This window comes from Salvelinus alpinus, chromosome 11, assembly GCF_045679555.1.
Source record: "Salvelinus alpinus chromosome 11, SLU_Salpinus.1, whole genome shotgun sequence".
NCBI classification, from domain to species: domain Eukaryota; kingdom Metazoa; phylum Chordata; class Actinopteri; order Salmoniformes; family Salmonidae; genus Salvelinus; species Salvelinus alpinus.
The window spans coordinates 36,306,408-36,325,170 of record NC_092096.1 but is presented as its reverse complement, the minus strand read 5'-3'; the positions used below and the strand labels follow the sequence as shown (position 1 = coordinate 36,325,170).

Genomic DNA, 18,763 nt, shown 5'->3' with positions numbered 1-18,763 from the left:
TTCTTTTCCTTCGCCTTTGTTGTGGCCGACCTCTCCGTTTTTTCCCCCTTTTCATTTCTCTCTTTTTCTCTCTCTCTTTTTGACTTTCTATAAGGAATGGTGATGGATCCTGATCCAGACTACATTAACACTGCAACTCTGCTTCTTCACTTTGAGACTTCCCATTGTTTATCTGTCTTTCTCGCACTTTTCTCCATTCTCTCTTTTCTCTCTTTCTCCTTCGTTCTCTCTCTACTTTAGGGTGGACCCCCTGCCCCACGACACTCCCAAGCCGCCAGGTTACACCCGTTTTGTGTGTATCTCAGACACCCACTCCCGTACGGACGCCATTCAGATGCCCTATGGAGACGTGTTCATCCATGCTGGAGACTTCACAGAGCTGGGCCTGCCCTCTGAGGTCAAAAAGTTCAATGATTGGCTAGGTAAGACTGACCAATCACATTAAGCAACATCACACCACATCAACGTTTTGTACTCTATTTCTTATTTCTTTAATTCTACAGATGTTTGTTTTTTGAAATGGCGCACAATTTATTTTAATATATGATAGATCTTATTTGAATATTTTTTCTTCCTCGTATAGGACATTTTTTGTCTGAAAGTCTCCTAATAACCCTATAAAAATGTGATATAAAATGGACTATTAAAGCTGTTCTATTTGTCTGTAGCCAAGACTTGCTGGTGTAGTGAAAGGAGAAATGGACATTGAGAAGAGCCAGTTCTCTGTCTGGCACAGAGCAAGAGTTCAACAAGTGTTTTAGCTTACTCAAAATCCGGTGCCTCCAGTGAAAATATGTCTATGTTTTACCCACAAATTAAATTAGAAAATGTGTTTTTCACTCAACTTCAAAGAAAATAAGTCATGGATGGAGGAATACCTGATGAAAAAGAGATAAAAATACGAAACAGAGAAGAGCAAAAGAAACTGCCCACTCAGTTAATGTTCAGTACTTAGAACAGTAACATTATAGTTGGCACATGTCACTGTTACTGTCTTCATAAAACATGAACCCAACGTTAACTCTAAGAGATCTTGTAAAAGCGATAACTTTAGAAATCTTAGCCGTGTGCGGCCCCAGCCAGCGTGCTGCAGTGATTCCTATTTCCAGCGTCTCTTTGCGATGGGAGGAGAGGGGGTGGAGAGCAAGAGGGATAAGGATGAAGCTCGAGGGGGGAGGAGGGGGAGACGGGATGACAGCTCAGCCCCCCCCAAGGCTAGTCGACGGGGAGCACTAGCTGAAAACCTGCTCGCCCGCGCCTCGACTGGCGGGAGAGACTGCTAGGAAGATAAAACCCGCCAAACGCGCCCGGTGTGCCTTATGAAGTCTCTCTTTTTCCATCTATACCCCATTCTCTCTTTTTCTCCTTTTCCTGTAGTTCTCTTTCACTCCTGCTCGCTCATATAAATATTTATAATCTGTATTCTTCTCCTGTTCCTCTCTCTCTCTCTCTCTCTCTCTCTCTCTCTCTCTCTCTCTCTCTCTCTCTCTCTCTCTCTCTCTCTCTCTCTCTCTCTCTCTCTCTCTCTCTCTCTCTCTCTCTCTCTCTCTCTCTCTCTCTCTCTCTCTCACTCACTCACTCACTCACTCAGAGAGGATGAATGTATAGCTCATGCTGCTTTGTGTCTGCAGCCTGGCTCCAGTGAGAGCTCAGCATTGGCCTCAGTATTAGGCTTTCTACTATCTGATGTACCTCGGTACAAAAACACACTGTAGGGAAACACTGTCATATGGCCAGGTGAACACACTCATTCCAACCGTCCTTTCTTTCTTCTCTTTCTTTCCTTCTGTCTTTTCTTTTGTCTGGTTCCCTCCCTTTTTCTTCTATCCCTTCCTCTATCTCTCTCTGCCTCCCGTTGTGAAGATATGGGTCTCTCTTTTCTCTCTCTCTACTTGGCATCGTGGCAGCTCCCTCCGTTTCTTCTCTCAGTATTTTTAGCAGGAAGGCTCCTCCCGGTTCTTCTGGCAGGGGCTCAAGGCTTTGTCAGAGCTGGTGCACACTGCAGGAGAGGAGGAGAAGAGGGGGGAGAGAGAGAGAGAGAGAGGAGGGGAGGGGAGGGGAGAGGACTGTAGAAGAGAAAGGGGAAGATGGGGAGGTAGAGTTGAACTTCATCCCATGGAAGGTCTATCTGTAGCTGGTTATCCTCAGCTTTGGTCCCTTGAGACCCAGAAGACAGATCTTGTTGTTTTAGTGAAAATTAATTCTGTGGATTCTAAGAAAGACCTGGTTTGGTGTTAGGGCATGTAATCATGATATCTTAGGCATGGTGTCAGATTGACTGGAGAAGGAGATAGGAGGAAGATATGGCGAGAGGAGAGAAAAGGGAGAGAGAATAGGTAGACACAGAGTGGGTACACAGCACCACTTCAGTACAATTTTATCCAATAACGCTCTCTTTGATCAGCTTCCAGTGCTTCTCATACAGTGTCCTCTCACAAACACTACTGCTGCTAACACTTCACAGCCCATTAGGAATCAATGCAGGTTAGAACAATTACACAGAGGACGCCAACCGTATGATGAACCTGTACTATGCATGAAGTCAGGGGAGGCGTTGCAGTGCGTGTGTGCACAACGTCCCTGCGTGTGGATATGAGAAAGAGAAGGTTCTGCTTTAGATTTCAGTGGCGTCTTCATTCATCACGTGATGGTGGAGGGTCTCGGAGCGGGGCCTGTATCCAGTAGTAGATGTTCTCTGTGCTGCCGCCTGCTCTCCATCAACGGTTAAATATGGATCTCATTGTGCTTCTGGGTCCAACAGGGGTCAAGAGTGGAGCTTATTTCATTCTTAACTTTCTGCTCTATATACTCCTCTTTTCTCTCTCACTTCTCTTTATTCCCCTGTCCATTCCTTTCTTTCCCTCTCTTTTGCTCTTTCACTCTTATTTCCCTTGTCTCTATCTCTCCCTTGGTCTTTTACTCTCTGTACTTGCATATCTCCCGGTCTCTCTCCCCATCTCTTTCCCTGTCTCTCTTCCTGTCTGTCTCTCTCCCTGTCTGTCTCTCTGTCTGTCTGTCTCTCTGTCTGTCTGTCTCTCTCAGGGTTGTGGAGTTCAGAGACACCTGTGTCAAGGGTACTACTCTTTATTTAGCGCCTGTTCCTCTCTGCTCCCTTTTTCTCCTGAATAATAGATGGTTGACTCCTATGATGCTATTGCCGTGTAGGCACTTTGGGAGCACGGTGTGTGTTGGTGTACATACTATGTCCACTCCATGACCCCCCCCAACCCTCTCCTTAGCTCATTAATAGAAAAAAGACAATCATAAACATTTCATGAGTGCTGTCTTTCTCTCCACAGGCTGCTCTCTACATGATCCAATGGTTGGTTTGGTTCAGCATGTTGACCTGTCTCGCTCTCGCGCTCTCGCTCGTTGCACCTTGATCCATCAGTGGGGAGGAGGAGACAGTGCAGCACTTGTTCTTTCTATGTCCAGGGGGGTGGTGTACAGAGCTAGTGTTGGGGCATACACTACCTATACAATACGTTGGAGGGCCTAGGTTTAGTGTAGTCAACAGGTGGAGGGACTGTCTAGGTAATTACTTGTTGAGGCAGGTGAAAATGGCAGTGTGGAAGGCCAGGAAGCAACAGATGCAGTGGGTGGGGTGTACGGAGCTCAGAGCTATGTTGCTGGTGCTGACACTGGCGCATGCCTACGGTAAACTGGTGAACCGCATGGGAGAGTTGCAGAGGTGTGGATGAGGATGGGGGCTTGGCTCTAACTTTTTACAGTGGCAAGAAAAAGTATGTGAACCCTTTGGAAATACCTGGATTTCTGCATAAATTGGTCATAAAATTTGATTTGATCTTCATCTTGGTCACAACAATAGACAAACACAGTCTGCTTAAACTAATAACACACAAACAATGATACGTTTTCATGTCTTCACTGAAAAAACTGCTTAAACATTCACAGTGCAGGGGGGGGAAAGTATGTGAACACTTGGATTTAATAACTGGTTGACCCTACTTTGGCAGCAATAACCTCAACCAAACGTTTTCTGTAGTTGCGGATCAGACCTGCACAACGATCAGGAGGAATTTTGGACCATTCCTCTTTACAAAACTGTTTCAGTTCAGCAATATTCTTGGGATGTCTGGTGTGAAGTGTTATCTTGAGGTCATGCCACAGCATCTCAATCGGAATGAGGTCAGGACTTTGACTGGGCCACTCCAGAAGGCATCTTTTTTTTCTGTTGAAGCCATTCTGTTGTTAATTTACTTCTGTGTTTTGGGTCGTTGTCATGTTGCATCAACCAACTTTTGTTGAGCTTCAATTGGTAGACAGATAGCCTAACATTCTCCTGCAAAATGTCTTGATAAACTTGGGAATTAATTTTTCCGTCGATGATAGCAAGCTGTCCGGGCCCTGAGGCAGCAAAGCAGCCCAAAACCATGATGCTCCCTCCACCATACTTTACAGTTGGGATGAGTTTTGATGTTGGTGTGCTGTACCTTTTTTTCTCCACACACACATAGTGTTGTGTGTTCCTTCCAAACAACTCAACTGTAGTTTCATCTGTCCACAGAATATTTTGCCAGTAGCGCTGTGGAACATCCAGGTGCACTTTTGCAAACTTCAGATGTGCGTCAATGTTTTTTTTGGACAGCAGTGGCTTCTTCCGTGGTGTCCTCCCATGAACACCATTCTTGTTTAATGTTTTACATATCGTAGACTCGTCAACAGAGATATTAGCATGTTACAGAGATTTCTGTAAGTCTTTAGGTGACACTCTAGGATTCTTCTTAACCTCATTGAGCATTCTGTGCTGTGCTCTTGCAATCATCTTTGCAGGACGGCCACTCCTAGGGAGAGTAGCAACAGTGCTGAACTTTCTCCGTTTATAGACTATTTGTTTTACCACGGACTGATGAACATCAAGGCTTTTAGAGATACTTTTGTAACCCTTTCCAGCTTTATGCAAGTCAACAATTCTTAATCTTATGTCTTCTGAGATCTCTTTTGTTCGAGGCATGGTTCACATCTGGTAATGCTTCTTGTGAATAGCAAACTCAAATTTTGTGAGTGAAGATATAGACAAGAAAAATACAATAATTTGTGTTATTACTTTAAGCGCACTATGTTTGTCTATTGTTGTGACTTAGATGAAGATCAGATCAAATTTGATGACCAATTTATGCAGAAATCCAGGTAATTGCATATGGTTCACATACTTTTTCTTGCCACTGTAGGTAAGAGAATGTTTGTGATTTTAATGATCTTGGAAACTCTATGCCTCTGTCTGTTTCAGGGCATTTGGCATCTCCCTCTCTCTCTCTCTTACCTTTTACAGACTTACAGTTAGTGCATTCATCTTAAGGTACACTATAAATACAAAATTATGAGGACATTATGACGTCAATTTCCCCCCCTGCTAGGTCTGCCCTGGTCAACTGTAAGTGCTGCTAATGTAAAGTGGAAACTTTTGCTACACTCACGACCGAGTTCCAAGCTCCTCTGGACGCAACGTCAGTACAAGAACTGTTAGTCAGGAGCTTCATGACGTGGGTTTCCATGGCCGAGCAGCCGCACGCACACAAGCCTAAGATCACCATGTGCAATGCCAAGCGTCAGCTGGAGTGGTGTAAAGTTCACCGCCATTGGACTCTGGAGCAGTGGAAACACGTTTGCTGGAGTGATGAATCACGCTTCACCATCTGGCAGTCCGACGGACAAATCTGGTTTTGGCAGATGCAGGAATACGCCACCTGCTCCAATGCATAGTGCCAACTAGGGATGCACGATATATCGGTCAAGATATCAGAATCGGCCGATATTAGTTAAAAATGCCAACATTGACATCGGCCCGATGTCTAGTTAACGCAGATGTACAAAACCGATGTCAAAGCTGACGTGCATACCTATATAACGTAGGTACATAACGTAAAGACGCCACGTAAATTTTGCGCTTCATGTGCAACACGGCATTCCTAACCTAGCCCACAATGTCTGCTGTGTAGATCGAGCAGTCAACAAGTCGAGCAGTCAACAAGTCGAGCAGTCAACAAGTCGAGCAGTCATTTGAAAGAGTAAGAACTCCATTAACGCCAAGATAATGGAATTCATTGCCCTTGACAATCAACTGTTCTCTGTCGTGGGTGATGTTGACTTTCGCCGATTTTATTCGAGCACTGGTACATACTACCAAGTGTGCTATTTTTCAGATGTTTTCCTACCGGTTATTACGCAGTAAAAGCGTCACTGCTATTAGCTTCACGACTGACATTTGGACCAGCGATATCAGCCTCGTGAGCATGCTGAGTCTGACAGCACTGTGGGTCAACGAGGATTTCGTACTGAGGAAAGTCGTATTTCATGCTCATGAATGTGCTGGTTGTCATACCGCTGCTGCCACTTCAATGGCATTTGAGAACATGTTTGAAACATGAACACACTAGCTAACTCCATTCAAACAACTGACTGGAGAAATAAGCTCATCAACTGCACCTGCAGCAGACATGATATCCTCTGTCATGGCGTTGAAACGCCTGCTCAACAAAACTGCCGACACAGGCTGTGAACAAGCGATTCGGTGGCATTCTCTCTTTACTGTGTCGCCACCATGCTCAAGGTTATGTACAAGGACCGCTACTTCGATCCAGACAAGAAATAGGGTTTACGTGAAATGTTACATACACAGCTGGACAAGATGGAAACGGACACAGTGACAGTGCGCACCGAGGAAGAGAGGCCACGGACAGACAGAGCTGAAATTTCACTGCTTGACATTTATGATGAAATCCTGGTTGAGAATGAAACGACTGAACAAATGAACAATGAAACAGCACAGCAAGTAAGTGAAATAATTATGTTAGATAGAATATGATTTAGATAGAATATGTTTTACTGGTAATGGGGACATACGTAAACGCCAACAAAATAACTTTTTGGTCAGTGTGTGTGTGTGTGTGTAACCTTTATTTAACTAGGCAAGTCAGTTAAGAACAAATTCTTATTTACAATGACTGCCAAACCCGGACGACGCTGGGCCAATTGTGTGCCGCCCTATGGGACTCCCAATCACGGTCGGATGTGATACAGCCAGGATTCGAACCAGGGACTATAGTGACGCCCCTTGCACTGAGATGCAGTGCCTTAGACCGCTGCGTCCATGTATGTGTGTTAACTATTTAACTGTACTAGAATGCTTAAAAGGCCGCTAAAATGTAAATATTGGTTATCGGTATCTGGGGTTTTTTGTCAAGAAAAATATCTGGTATCGGCCACAAATGTCATATCGGTGCATCACTGGTGCCAACTGTAAAGTTTGGTGGTGGAGGGATAATGGTCTGGGGCTGTTTTTCATGGTTAATGCTAGGCCCCTTAGTTCCAGTGAAGGGAAATCTTAATGCTACAGCATACAATGACATTCTAGACCATTCTTTGCTTCCAACTTTGTGGCATGACAATGCCCCCGTGCGCAAAGCCAGGTTCATACAGAAATGGTTTGTCGAGAGCGGTGTGTAAGAACTTGACTGACCTGCACAGAGCCCTGACCTCAACCACATCGAGCATTTGGGATTAATTGGAACGCCGACTGCGAGCCAGGCCTAATCGCCCAACATCAGTGCCCGACCTCACTAATGTTCTTGTGGCTGAATGGAAGCAAGTCCCCGCAGCAATGTTCCAACATCGAGTGTAAAGCCTTCCCAGAAGAGTAGAGGCTGTTATAGCAGCAAAGGTGGACCAACTCCATATTAATGCCCATGATTTTGGAATGAGATGTTCAATGAGCAGGTGTCCACATACCTTTGGTCATGTAGTGTAGCTAGATGGTATAACCACATATCGAAGTCATAGTAAGTATATTTTTCTTCAATGAAGTAGCTATCAGCAAGATCAGAGCTAGTATGAAAAGAAGTTTGAGTGTAAGTTCACCAAAGTATTTTTATTTTATTTTTTTCTCTTCTCTTTCCAAGTCAAGCTCAGAACCAGCTGTTCACTCTACACATATACATAATGTCCCACTGGTCACAGACGTCAATACAACGTCTATTCCACATTGGTTCAACGTAATGCGTTGTCACGCCCTGGCCTTAGTTATCTTTGTTTTCTTGATTATTTTAGTTAGGTCAGGGTGTGACATGGGGGATGTAGGTGTTTTTGTCATGTCTAGGGGTTTTGTATGTTTATGGGGTTTTGTCTAGGTGTTTGTATGTCTATGGCTGCCTAGATTGGTTCTCAATTAGAGGCAGCTGTTTATCATTTTCTCTGATTGGGAACCATATTTAGGCAGCCATATTCATTGGGTATGTCGTGGGTGATTGTCTATGTGTAAGTTGCCTGTGTCTGCACTTTTCATTATATAGCTTCACGTTCGTTTGTTGTTTTTGTAAGTCTGTTAAGTATTCTTCATTTCGTTAATATAAAGAGAAGAATGTATTTATATCACGCTGCGCCTTGGTCCTCTCTTCCACATTACAACGAACGTGACATGCGTGCCCAGTACCTCTATCTCTGGCTGTATTCTGACTCATCAACCTTTTCAGTGGTTGACTATTGATGTGACGTTGTGACGAAGAACAGGACAGGCTGCTATTTTGATGCTTTGTCTTCTGTATGTGCTAGTAGGCTTGGTATGAAAGTGGAACAGCAAGAGAGAATGGAAGAGAGTGAAACGAGAGATAGATAAAGAGAGAGAGTGAGAGGAAAGACAGAGACCGCCTACTAGGCCGGTGATGGTGCGGTATTACCGTCTGTCGGATTTGCGTTTAGGTTGTGGGTGCAAATGAAATGTGTGTGTGTGATTACTGGACTGTACTGTGTGAGGGCAGAGTGTGTTTTTCGGATGCGTTGCTTGCTTAGTCGCTTGTGTTTTTGTGTGCGTGTTTTTGTCGATTGTGTATGTGACACGGATGTGTGGGTGGTGTTTAAACAGGAAATTAGAAGAGTGTGTCTGCTTCATGGCTTCATGTTCAGGTGGGAGGGATTAGACAAACACAAACACACACACACACACACACTGAATGGGCATTGTAATGCTAATCCATGTTGAGTCTCAACATGTCTTTTTTCTTATAAACAGTAGTTATTGCTTCTGTAGACAGACCAATGTTACTAGGCTGTTATGGCATAGAATGACTTGATTGAATGTACAGGAGACATTATAGTAAGTAACGTAAACTCACTCACCTTTGTACATTGCCTTGGTCCGTACAATTGACCGTATTTTAGCGCCCCAAAAACGTAATTCTTCCAGATCAACTGTAATGTCAATACCATTGTAAAGCATACTTTCTCCCCTTGCCAACAAAATAAATGACATGACCTAAACGCTGCCTGTTTCTGCATGATTCAAGACGGCAATGAACCCCGTTGGGTCTTTTTAAAAATGGCGGGTGGGGAAGCGAAACTAACACGGAACCCAAACCGGCTGCGCGCGTGTGCCATCGTGCACTATCGTGCATAAATTTATTTTGGCCCCCCCACACCAAACGCGATCACGACACGCAGGTTAAAATATCAAAACAAACTCTGAACCAATGACATTAATTTGGGGACAGGTGTCACGTTCCTGACCTATTTTTATGTTATTTTGATTATGTTTAGTTGGTCAGGGCGTGAGTTGGGGTGGGCATTGTATGTTGTGTGTGTTTTGTTTAGTCTATGGGTGTTGTATTGTGTATGGGATAGATATTGTGAGGTTGTCTAGTTATGTCTATGGCTGCCTAGATTGGGTCTCAATCAGAGACAGCTGTCATTCATTTGTCTCTGATTGGGAGCCATATTTAAGGTAGCCATAGGCAGTAGGCTTTTGTGGGTAGTTGTCTTGTTTAACGTTTGTTGCTTGTCTGTGCACTTGCGTTATTTAGCTTCACGATCATTTGTTGTTTTGTTTGTTTGTATAGTGTTTTCGTTTCATGTTCATCTTCGTTCATTTATTAAAAGAAGATGGCTTATTTTCCTCATGCTGCGTTTTGGTCCGAATCTCTTCTACACGATCGTGACAGAACTACCCACCACAACAGGACCAAGCGGATTGAGGAAGGAGGGAAGGAACTAAAGCAATGGAGAGAAGAGGAATGGAGTTGGGAGCAAATTTTCAATGGAGAAGGACCCTGGGCTAAGGTTGGTGTGAATCGCCGCTTGAGGGAGGAGAAGAAGGCAGCCACAGCCCAGGAGCGCTGGTATGAGGAGGCAGCACGTAAGAGAGGCTGGAAGCCCGAGAGGCTCACCCAAAAATTTCTTGGGGGGTGGCTAAAGGGGAGTGTGGCGAAGCCGGGTTGGATACCTGAGCCAACTCCCCGGGCTTGCCGTGGAGTGAGAGAGCGTCGTACTGGTCAGACACCGTGTTATGCGGTAAAGCGCACGGTGTCCCCAGTACGCGTGCTTAGCCCAGTGCGGGCTATTCCACCTTGCCGCACTGGGAGGGCTAGGTTGGGCATCGAGCCGGATGCCATGAAGCCGGCCCAACGTATCTGGCCTCCAGTACGTCTCCTCGGGCCGGTGTACATGGCACCAGCCTTACAGGTGGTGTCCCCGGTTCGCCTGCATAGCCCAGTGCGGGCTATTCCACCTCGCCGCACTGGCAGGGCTACGGGGACCATTCAACCTGGTAAGGTTGGGGAGGCTCGGTGCTCAAGAGCACGTGTCCTCCTTCACGGTCCGGTATATCCGGCGCCACCTTCCCACCCCAGCTCAGTACCACCAGTGCCTACACCACGCACCAGGCTTCCAGTGCATCTCCAGAGCCCTGTTCCTCTTCCACGCACTCTCCCTACGGTGCGTGTCTCCAGCCCAGTGCCTCCAGTTCCGGCACCACGCACCAAGCCTCCTGTGCGTCTCCAGAGCCCTGGACGCACTGTTCCTTCTCCCCGCACTCGCCCTGAGGTGCGTGTCCTTAGCCCGGTACCTCCAGTTCCGGTACCACGCACCAGGCCTACAGTGCGTCTCAGCCGGCCAGAGTCTGCCGTCTGCCCAGCGGCGCCTGAACTGCCCGTCTGCCCAGCGGCGCCTGAACTGCCCGTCTGCCCAGCGGCGCCTGAACTGCCCGTCTGCCCAGCGGCGCCTGAACTGCCCGTCTGCCCAGCGGCGCCTGAACTGCCCGTCTGCCCAGCGGCGCCTGAACTGCCCGTCTGCCCAGCGGCGCCTGAACTGCCCGTCTGCCCAGCGGCGCCTGAACTGCCCGTCTGCCCAGCGGCGCCTGAACTGCCCGTCTGCCATACGCCGTCTGAACTGTCCGTCTGCCATGAGCCTGCAAAGCCGCCCGTCTGCCATGAGCCTGCAAAGCCGCCCGTCTGCCATGAGCCTACAGAGCCGTCCACCAGACAGGAGCCGCTAGAGCCGTCCGCCAGACAGGAGCCGCTAGAGCCTTCCGCCAGACCGGATCAGCCAGAGCCTTCCGCCAGACCGGATCAGCCAGAGCCTTCCGCCAGACCGGATCAGCCAGAGCCTTCCGCCAGACCGGATCAGCCAGAGCCTTCCGCCAGACCGGATCAGCCAGAGCCTTCCGCCAGACCGGATCAGCCAGAGCCTTCCGCCAGACCGGATCAACCAGAGCCTTCCGCCAGCCATGACCGTCCAGAGCCGTCAGCGAGCCATGACCGTCCAGAGCCGTCAGCGAGCCATGACCGTCCAGAGCCGTCAGCGAGCCATGACCGTCCAGAGCCGTCAGCGAGCCATGACCGTCCAGAGCCGTCAGCGAGCCATGACCGTCCAGAGCCGTCAGCGAGCCATGACCGTCCAGAGCCGTCAGCGAGCCATGACCGTCCAGAGCCGTCAGCGAGCCATGACCGTCCAGAGCCGTCAGCCAGCCATGACCGTCCAGAGCCGTCAACCAGCCAAGAGCGTCCAGAGCCAGCCAGCCAGGATCCGCCAGTCATTCTGGTGTTGCCCCTCATTCTGGTGTTGCCCCTCATTCTGGTGTTGCCCCTCATTCCGGTGTTGCCCCTCATTCCGGTGCTGCTCCTTATCCTGATGATGCCCCTTAATTTAGGTGGGGTTATTTGGAGGGTGGGCATTGTGAGGGGGATAAAGAAGCGGGGATTGATTATGGTGGGGTGGGGACCTCGCCCTCAGCCTGAGCCACCACCGTGGACAGATGCCCACCCAGACCCTCCCCTAGACTTTTGGTGGTGCGTTCGGAGTACGCACCTTGAGGGGGGGGTTATGTCACGTTCCTGACCTATTTTTATGTTATTTTGATTATGTTTAGTTGGTCAGGGCGTGAGTTGGGGTGGGCATTGTATGTTGTGTGTGTTTTGTTTAGTCTATGGGTGTTGTATTGTGTATGGGATAGATATTGTGAGGTTGTCTAGTTATGTCTATGGCTGCCTAGATTGGGTCTCAATCAGAGACAGCTGTCATTCATTTGTCTCTGATTGGGAGCCATATTTAAGGTAGCCATAGGCAGTAGGCTTTTGTGGGTAGTTGTCTTGTTTAACGTTTGTTGCTTGTCTGTGCACTTGCGTTATTTAGCTTCACGATCATTTGTTGTTTTGTTTGTTTGTATAGTGTTTTCGTTTCATGTTCATCTTCGTTCATTTATTAAAAGAAGATGGCTTATTTTCCTCATGCTGCGTTTTGGTCCGAATCTCTTCTACACGATCGTGACAACAGGTCGAAAAGCATTAAACATGTATGACAATTTAGCTAGCTAGCTTGCAATTGCTAGCTAACGTTAATTTGTCCTATTTAGCTAGCTTGCTGTTGCTAGCTATTTTGTCCTGGGATATAAACATTGAGTTGTTATTTTACCTGAAATGCACAAGGACCTCTACTCCGACAATTAATCCACACATAAAATGGCCAACCGAATAGTTTCTAGTCATCTCTCCTCCTTCCAGGCTTTTTCATCTTTGAACTTATATGGTGATCGCATCTAAACTTTCATTGTATTACCACGACAACCGGCAACAAAGTTCGTCTTTCAGTCACCCACGTGGGTATAACCAATGAGGAGATGGCACGTGGGTACCTGCTTCTATAAACCAACGAGGAGATGACTTTCAGCGCGATCTGCGTCAGAAATAGGAACGACTTCTATTTTAGCCCTTGGCGTCGCAGGCGCTCGTTGGCGCGCGCAAGCAGTGTGGGTGCAATAATTGAATAACATGGATTTCTACATTTATTTTGCGACGCTCGCGCACGCGACGTGTCCGGGCTGGTCAGCATGTAATGCGTGATAGTGAGAAGGAGAGATGCTGTGTGGGAAAAACATTTTTTTTCACTCGATCTGTCCAACTTATCACCAAATTGCCTCTAAAATGTAAATAAAACACTATAAAGAGTTTATATAATGTGTCATTACATACCTATTTGAAGGTTTGTGTCGAATTTGAATCGGGTTTTTAGGACGGTGCTAAAGTGGTCTTCAGAAGTAAACAGTTTTTTTGAGAGTCGTGATCGCTTGCAGTGACGACGTAAAATATGACTAGGTATCCTCCCTTACCCCCGTCACTGTCCATTTCTTGTTTTTAAACGATGAGAGAAGTGCTACACCTGGTGGAGAGAGATTGTAAGACAGAAATAGTTGCTTTATGCGTGCTGTACGTTACGGCATGACACGTCACGATGTAACGGAGGGTCCGTTTTTTTCTACTTTTCTCCAATGCTATAGAGCCGTTACCATGTCGATCAACGCTTGAATAGAAACGTAGTTCATACCCCAGATTTTGAAGTCAACACAGTCACTACAGTCCCATTAGTTTTCTTTGCAGCCTCGTTTGAATGTCGCGGTTGCGCACATTTGTACTGAATGGGGTGAGTTTACGTTACTGGTAGATACACACTCTGTTATGTCCATGGGCAGCTAGAACAAGTTGGGCTTGCAGACAAACACATGTACACACACACACAGACACACAGAGACACACACACAAAGGGCAGTAATCCCCCTCGACATGCCATGGATTTGGGCAAAACAGGGATTTTCCTCTTCAAAGGGCAAGGACCACCCATCGGAACACCGGAACAATGGTGGCGGGAGCGCCGGAAGCTTCACACACAGACACACAGACTAACCGCCCTCCTCGGCTTCTAGGATATTGAGGATTTGGGAGTTATTGTAAAGGCCAGTATAGAGCACATTCCACTGTATCTAGTCAAGCACAGGTCCCTTCAGACAGCAGATCACTCCCCTTAACTAACCCTGTTAGCACTGGGTCTGTAATAAACCACACACACACACGGGACAGTGAGGGAGGAAATGAGAGGGATAAAGGGAGGCTGAGGGATGGAGAGGGAGGGAGGGAGGGAGGGATGGAGAGAGAGTGCCTCTGCAGTGTGTCTTTTGGGAGGAGAATGTAGTGCAGGGCTGCTTAGACAAGCTTTAGACTTAGAAGTGTTGTGCATGTTTTCGAGTGTGTTTTACTGTGTGTGTGTGTGCGTGTGTGTACATGTGTTTTTATTTGATTACTTCTTTTGAACTGAAACAGAGAAGGCTTGCTGTTTTGTGTGGGTGATTCACAGGGAAATTTAAACTATTTGTTGCTTGAAAGCGGCTTTTGAAATCTAAGACAAAAGCTGGGAAGAGATGGTTGCTAACAACAGCAGACAGTGCTCCGCTGCCTGCATATTTGGATTAGTCTCTCTGCCTCTTTCTTTCTCTCTTTCACTCTCTGTCGTCTCTCTCTCACCTTCCTTTCTCTTTTCCAAAAGCATCGCGTTCATCTTTCTCCATCTACTTTTGTGTTTGAGTGAGTTATTGTGTCCAACGTTTGTGCTTTGTGGATGTGGGAGAAAGACTGTATTGTGGAATGGTGATTTGAGCGTTGCTACATTGATCCACTGTGCCTTTATGTAGATTCTGTTTGATAAAGAGAGACAAGCACGGCCTGCTTTGACTCATTGGAAGAACACAATGTTTTGATCACTGGTGGTGTTCATAAAGTACATAGGACCAGGAGTTTTTCCTGGTAAGGTCATGTAGTCAGGAAACGCTCCTGGCCATAATCCTAGTCATACAATATGCAGATTCAGTCTTTCACAGAACATGATTTAAAATGTCACCCATAAAACTTGAATTAATGGAGGTGGATGCGGGGGCGTGTTTATTGAACAAGGTATGTTTCACTCCAGTCAACCTAACTCCACTCCTAACTGAGGGCCAGTGAACGTATTTGATGGATTTTATCCGGTCACATCCTATCTAGGGTAACGGACATAATTTAATTTATATACTGGGTCAGTGTTTTTTGTGTTCCTTGGCCACAGGGGTGCAATTAAATGCTTTGGCCACTGCTGTGAAGAAGCTCCAAATCGCCAACGTCTTTAACTTGGGCTTTTTTACAGCCTCTATCTGGTCATCTGCAAATGGGACATCAGGCTTGCAGTGTTCTGTGAGTTCCAACTTCTGCTGTTGTCCTTGCTCCAGGGGTATCTGCAGGCTTATCTTCTTTAAAAGGACATTTCAAAATTGTTCATATTCATTATCTCCAGCACCACCCCAACATCAACATATGTGAAAATGGATAGTTTTCTAGTAAAAGGGGAAGATACGTGTTTCCAATGACAACGTCAACAAATGAGTAGGCAATTAGTAGGCAATGCCTACTCATAATTGGTTAAAGGAAAGTCATTGAGTACACTTCCTTCTGATCTCTTCCCTCACTACTTTTATAAAACTGAGCCGGCGTTACATGCCAAACTACCATGTTGGAATCTGAACAAGAAGACCCTGCTCCTCTGATAGGCATCTACATCATTGTCACGCCCTGACCATAGATTGCTTTGTATGTTTCTATGTTTTGTTTGGTCAGGGTGTGATGTGGGTGGGCATTCTATGTTGTATGTCTAGGTTGTCTATTTCTGTGTTTGGCCTAGTATGGTTCCCAATCAGAGGCAGGTGTCTGTCGTTGTCTCTGATTGGGAGACATATTTAGGTAGCCTGTTTTTCCTTTGGGTTTTGTGGGTGGTTGTATCCTGTGTCTGTGTTATCACCATATGGGACTGTTTCGTTCGTTTGTCAGTTTATTGTTTTTGTTCATTGTTCAAGTATTCTTATTAAAATGGATAATTACCACGCTGCGCATTGGTCCTCCTCTTCTCATTCCAACGACGAGCGTTACAATCATTCCTTAATGGAGCTGACGATTTGTCTAGATCTCTGTGAGATGGAGCCAACCATGCCGTCATGTAGATCTGTGAGATGGTTCATCCCCGCTGCAAAATGCCACGTGTCCCTGAACACCTTTTTCAGGGTCAGCTGGATGATGCAGGAGGGTTGATTTCTCAGGCTGGACTTCGATCTTTTTGAAGGATGCCACTTCTCTCTTGAGTGGAACTGTGAATACCGGCCAGTCCATGTTGGTGTTTGGGAACTCTGGGGCCTTGGTTGGCTTCTGAAATTGGCTCTGTTATGAAGAGTTAACTTTTTTCAGAATTTTGTTTTTATTGGCTGGAAATGGCACTTGGGTTGTCTGCCAGTAAAGGATGAAGATAGATACAGTGGCTTGCAAAAGTATTCACCCCCTTGGCATTTTTTCTATTTTGTTGCCTTACAACCTGAAATTAAAATAGATTTTTTGGGGGGGTTTGTATCATTTCATTTACACAACATGCCTACCACTTCGAAGATGCTAAATGTTTTTTCTTGTGAAACAAACAAGAAATAAGACCAAAAAAAACTGAAAACTTGAGCATGCATAACTATTCACCCACCCAAAGTCAATACTTTGTAGAGGCACCTTTTGCAGCAGCAGTCTTTTGGGGTATGTCTCTATAAGCTTGGCACATCTAGGCACTGGGATTTTTGCCCATTCTTCAAGGCAAAACTGCTCCAGCTCCTTCAAGTTGGATGGGTTCCGCTGGTGTACAGCCATATTTAAGTCACACCACAGGTTCTCAATTGGATTGAGGTCTGGGCTTTGACTAGGCCATTCCAAGACATGTTTCCCCTTAAACCACTCGAGTGTTGCTTTAGCAGCATGCTTAGGGTCATTGTCCTGCTGGAAGGTGAACCTCTGTCCCAGTCTCAAATCTCTGGAAGACTGAAACAGGTTTCCCTCAAGAATTTCCCTGTATTTAACGCCATCCATCATTCCTTCAATTCTGAACAGTTTCCCAGTCCCTGCCGATGAAAAACATGGTGTTCTCGGGGTTATGAGAGGTGTTGGGTTTGCGCCAGACATAGCATTTTCCTTGATGGTCAAAAAGCTCAATTATAGTCTCATCTGACCAGAGTATCTTCCATTTGTTTCGGGAGTCTCCCACATGCCTTTTGGCAAACACCCCAAAAAAATCTTGAACAATGGCTTTTTTTCTGGCCACTCTTCCGTAAAGCCCAGCTCTGTGGAATGAATACTTTTGCAAGGCACTGTACTAAAGGCATTGCGCTATTTATCTGTTACGGTACACATTCCACTATTTCTATGGCTACACATTGTGAACATTTATTGTAACCATAGAAAAATAATAATTGTAATTATATGATTGTTACAAGTGGGTTATGACCCTTCTTTGTGACGTGTACATTAGGCCACACATTTTTTTGCGGTTAAATCATGCCAGTATGTAAACCTGCCTTTGTTTTCAGGTGCAAAAATCATGTTGTAAGATCATTCTTATGCTTTAGGTTATTTTGTTGTTTCTATAAGTAAGAAAAACTCAAATCAAGGTCCATACAGTTTATTTCCATTGTGTCTATCTGTACAATAACCCTATAAAACAAGTTTACATGCAAGTAAAAAATGTGTTACATTCAGCCTAGCTAGTTCTTCCTCTTTTCCACTCAAGGATTTTCGGGTTCCTCCATTTCTCCTACCCTCTTTCCCCCCTTCTGTCTCTCTGGATGCTGTCACTGTTCTCTGACTGGCTGTTGTGACAGAGCCGTCTCTTGATTTGGCAGCCTCTGCTAAAGCTGAGTTTAATTACTCCTTTTCAGCACCACGACACACACACACACACACACAGCATGCCACATCGTTCTCGCAGTAATTGTCAAAAACACACAGTGATTGAAGTCTCCATCAACCGTGCTACCTGACAAACGGCTAGGCATCTCACGTCTCGTAGACAAAGAAGAACCCCAGATTCTTCATGGTTTTTCGCACGTTTTTTTACATCAACCCTTTGAAAACATTAGAGGATATGTAAATGTGTGTGTTGGCCTGCCACAGTGTTGGACAGGCAGCGCGGATCGAATAGCCAATTAAAGAGGAGGAGTTACAGTACATGATTATTGACTGAGTTTGGATGAAGGGTCCATTCTATGATAAAGATGCGCAAGCAATGACTCATGTAGAAAATAGTTATTCAGATAGAATATGTTTGTTATTTACTATAGTCCTAAAATAATTTTATTTATAATATTCCTAAAATCAAAACAATTACTATATTCCTAAAATGCTAAATAATGAAATAACTGTATTGAAAGTTCCCTGAAATATTTCCTTTCCTATTCCTTTGTTACCTGTGATTAATGGAACTGTGACTGTCAGATGAGAGATGTCTTTGTGAGAACGAACAAAGCACATTTGATTGTTGACACCATTGCAACTAAGATGGATCGGAGCTAGTAAGACCCATGACAGATGAGACAAAAATAAAGAAATTCTGTTTCAATTAAATTATCTTTTTCCATTGGATTTTGGTACTCTGTTGCACCTGTAGAAGTTTGTTGAATGGGTGTGGACTACTTTTGAACTGATGGTCCATTTTCTCCTTTCTCTCCTCTCTCCCAGGCACCTTGCCCTATGACATAAAGATAGTGATTGCGGGGAACCATGAGTTGACCTTTGACCAGGAGTTCATGGCTGACCTGATCAAGCAGGACTTCTACTACTTCCCGTCGGCCTCCAAGCTGAAACCAGAGAACTACGAGAAC

The 18,763-nt window shown here is 45.7% G+C and overlaps 1 protein-coding gene across 2 annotated transcripts in view; it reads left to right on the top strand.

The window, feature by feature from the left end:
* The window catches only part of LOC139534086 (metallophosphoesterase domain-containing protein 1-like), a 45,442-nt gene that overhangs the window by 4,705 nt on the left and 21,974 nt on the right, over positions 1-18,763 (top strand). For both annotated transcript variants that reach the window (XR_011666903.1, XM_071332815.1), the window contains exons 3-4: positions 241-422; positions 18,621-18,763. The exon at positions 18,621-18,763 is cut by the window's right edge and continues 83 nt beyond it. Coding sequence is in view for 1 of the 2 variants with exons in the window: in XM_071332815.1 (XP_071188916.1) it covers positions 241-422; positions 18,621-18,763 (325 nt within the window). In the remaining variant the exon portion in view is untranslated. The remainder of the gene's footprint in view (positions 1-240; positions 423-18,620) is intronic.